Source organism: Polistes canadensis, unplaced genomic scaffold, assembly GCF_001313835.1.
Source record: "Polistes canadensis isolate GaletaPanama2010 unplaced genomic scaffold, ASM131383v1 scaffold_759, whole genome shotgun sequence".
In the NCBI taxonomy this organism is placed as follows: domain Eukaryota; kingdom Metazoa; phylum Arthropoda; class Insecta; order Hymenoptera; family Vespidae; genus Polistes; species Polistes canadensis.
In genome coordinates, this window is record NW_014570306.1 from 18,240 (window position 1) to 21,784 (window position 3,545).

The 3,545-nt window shown below is 33.2% G+C and overlaps 1 protein-coding gene across 1 annotated transcript; it reads left to right on the plus strand.

Moving 5' to 3' along the window:
• Nucleotides 1-1,398: 1,398 nt before the first annotated feature.
• LOC106792818 (translation elongation factor 2-like) lies at nt 1,399-2,219 on the plus strand (the record flags this gene model as incomplete). Its single annotated transcript, XM_014759341.1, has 2 exons — nt 1,399-1,914; nt 2,099-2,219. Coding segments are annotated over exons 1-2 (637 nt in total), but the record flags the coding sequence as incomplete, so codon positions are not given.
• Between the last annotated feature and the right edge of the window lie 1,326 nt (nt 2,220-3,545).

Genomic DNA, 3,545 nt, shown 5'->3' on the forward strand with positions numbered 1-3,545 from the left:
CTYTTTCCAAATATTAACTAATACTTTAAGATGTGTTATTGTTTTTATACCTACATAGTTACTAAGTATGGGTGCTGGAGTAAGTTTTTCTTTTTATATACAGTTAAAGGTAGTGTCAGTGGGGGAATCTCCAACTCTACTCTAAAAGGCACTACATAGAGAGATGCATAGCTTCGTATAGACGATTTATAACCAGCATCTACAAGCGAACAAATTAAAAAAAGAAAAAAAAAATAAATAAATACCTTCTGTACACAATAGTCAGTCAATCTCGACCTCAAGAAATCTCAACTCCTCTCAAGCTATCTACTAAATTATTTTTTATTTTTTTTATTATTACTTAGTGGTTAATCTCGTAACTTTATAAATTTGTTTAGCACCTATTTTTTCTCGAACTTCATGAACGATTCAAACATGTAAATTTACATTCGACAAAATCGTTCTTGGTATTAAAATAAGGTTAAACCATGCTAAACTACGGCAGCTTTAACGGAAATGTCGTAATAAGTTATGAATCATAATACTATTYGTTACAATTCGTTTTTTTTTATAAAAAAGGCTCATTAGAGTAGCTTAACGCCATCATCGATYATGCAATGATACGCTAAACAAGCTTAAGACGAGTTTCTATTAGCTTGCATTTAAATATAGTTTATTAAAATTTATATTGATTTAACATTAGTTTCAAAGAGATATGTACATCAAAATCACAATCGCCGTRGCCGCATTTACCTGTACGACGACCGCACTACTTGGATATGACTGCGGAAGAGCAGCTGCTAACATTATCACCGTTTCGCTCCATTGTACGGGGGATTRCTACCTCCCCACACTAACGCCGACAAAGACAACCAGATACATTCAGCATGTTGCAGTTAGAAGACCATAGTAAAACAACAGTTTACCAGTGCCGAATTAAGATAGATAAAAAAAGTTACTATTACGGTATGAACTCGCACATCTCTGCTGTCTATAACAAGCGTCGAATATATCTAATCGACGGTTCGTCGGATGTGTGCAGATCTATAATAAACACTGGGATGTTCGCTCTTAACTCTTACATGCAAGCGAGTGGCCTCAAGGTTAATACAACGGATTACCGGAACATCACATTAGCTGGATCAGTGGGATTCGATGGCAGATGCCTTTGGACGTGTATTTCTTGGTAAAGTGTGTACTAGTATAAAGGTCCGTATTATGGGACCGAATTTYCAACCCAGAAAGAAAGAGGATTTGTATGARAAAGTTATTCAACGTACTATCTTGATGATAGGTCGTWACGTTGAAGCCATTTTAGATGTACCTTCTGGTAACATTTGTGGACTTGTCGGTGTTTATCAATTCTTGGTCAAAACTGCTACTATTACTACGTTTTAGGATGCCCATTAAATAAAAGTTATGAAATTCTCGGTTTTTCCTGTTGTACGTRTAGCAGTTGAACCCAAGAATCCTGCAGATTTGCCAAAATTTGTTAAAGGTTTGAAACGTCTTGCTAAGTCGGATCCTATGGTGCAATGTATCATCGAAGAATTTGGAAAGCACATTATTGCTGGTGCTAGTGAACCTAAACTTGAAATCAGTTTGAAAGATCTTGAAAAAGATCACGCCTGTATACCAATTAAAAAGTCTGAACCCTTCGTATCATACAGAGAAACTATTGCGGAACAATCTAATCAGTTGTGTTTGTCGAAATCACCGAATAAACATAACCGTCTTTTCATGATGGCTTGTCCAATGCCTGATGGTCTTGCTGAAGATATTGACGATGGTAGAGTTTTGCTTAAGAAGAGGACGTCTTCAATAGGGTTGAGGCTTTACGAAGCACTTAATAGTAGACTCTTTCGTGCTTCTCCTTTAAGGGGGGAGGTGTTAAGTCCTAGTGACGACTTTGTATRGCAAGGCGTATTTTCCAATGTAAATCATTTTCTAAATAATATTTAATAGTTGGGATTTATCTTCCTGTCATACTATACGAAAAAAAAAAATAATTTAAATTTTTGTTACTTACATTATAAGCACTCTTATGAACGACCATTGATGGTTATTATTTGGTCAGCATGTGATATTAGTATAAACATGTGTCGATTGTCGTTCATAGGGTAACCAGCCTTACCTACATTACCGACTTGTGTTAAGTTATCACGAATTTGTAATAGTCGGTATTGGAGGGGGTATTTGGAAGCGAGTAGGGGTACCTACTACTCAGCCGTGCTGGGCTCGTGAGTCACGGGACTCCTCGCTTACGATCTACCGACAAAAATGAAATGACTCATTCGCGAATATTTACTTAGTAAATAACCTCTGTTCTAATAATAGGTTTTYAAGCGTTTTTTGTACAAGAAACTTTCTCTTCCTAAGCGACCTAAGACTACTTTTCTAGATTATTCTTCGTTATACGTTAGAAACGAGAGCAGTCTTTTTCAAGATACTCTTTTTGTTTTATTGGCTTAGAAGACGGAATTCTACATTATTTTTATTAATTTATCCTCGTGTAATTATTTGAGTAACTTAGAAGAATATACTCTAGTTTTACCTGTGAATTTAGTAACATTATCATAATGGAAAAAAAACTGTATTACACCGAAATTCTGCGACCGTTTAATCGACACAATTCGTTCCCAAAGTCGTGTTACTAATTCTTCAAAGGTAAGTACACCTCATCATTCTTTTAACCTTGCAGGTGTTGGCTCTTCTAGCTTAGATCCCTAGAACAGTACCAGCTTTACGGATTGACCGAAAATAGGGCAAATATTTGTGGGGTCACTCGTCTTTTACTCTTTTAACTGCGGGGACGTTACAAATGTATTGAGAACTTTMATTTTAAWAGAATAAAGTTTAATGAGGTAAATACTTTTATTGTAATGAAAAGTGATGTAATGAGCAAAACGCTTTTATTTAAATAGAATTATATTTGATGATTAGAGTACCTCTATTATAATAGTAAGAGATCTGATAAGTCTAGTTTCTTTATTTAAATAGAAAGCGACCTAATGAGTTAAGTACATTTATTTAAAAAGAATAGAATTTAATAATCTGTGCCTTTTTATTTAAAAAAAAAGGCATTTGTGAAGTTAAGAATGTATATTTAGATGAAAAGGGATTAAAATAGTAAGGTATTTTCATTTAAATTAAAAAATTCTTTGAGCTTAATACTTCTTCTTAAATTAAAAGTGATTTGATGATCTTGTAAATTTTTTTTTATAAAAAAGTGATTTTATGATTATAAGAACTTTTATTTATATATAAAAAGATGTAGTGCGGTAAATACTTTTATTTTGATAAAATGAGATTTATTGACTAGAGCACTTTTGCAAATAGAATTAGATATGATGAGTAGAGTACTTTTGTTATAATAGACTAAGATTTGATAAATTTAGTATTTTCTTTTAATCGGAAAGGAATTTAAATTTTATAGTTCTTTCATTCAAAGATAAAAATATCTGATGAGTGGAGCACTCTCAATTAAATGAAAAGAAATGTAATAAGTTTAGCACATTTTCTAAAATTAAAAGAGATTTGATACGACAAGCAGGTATATTCAGGTG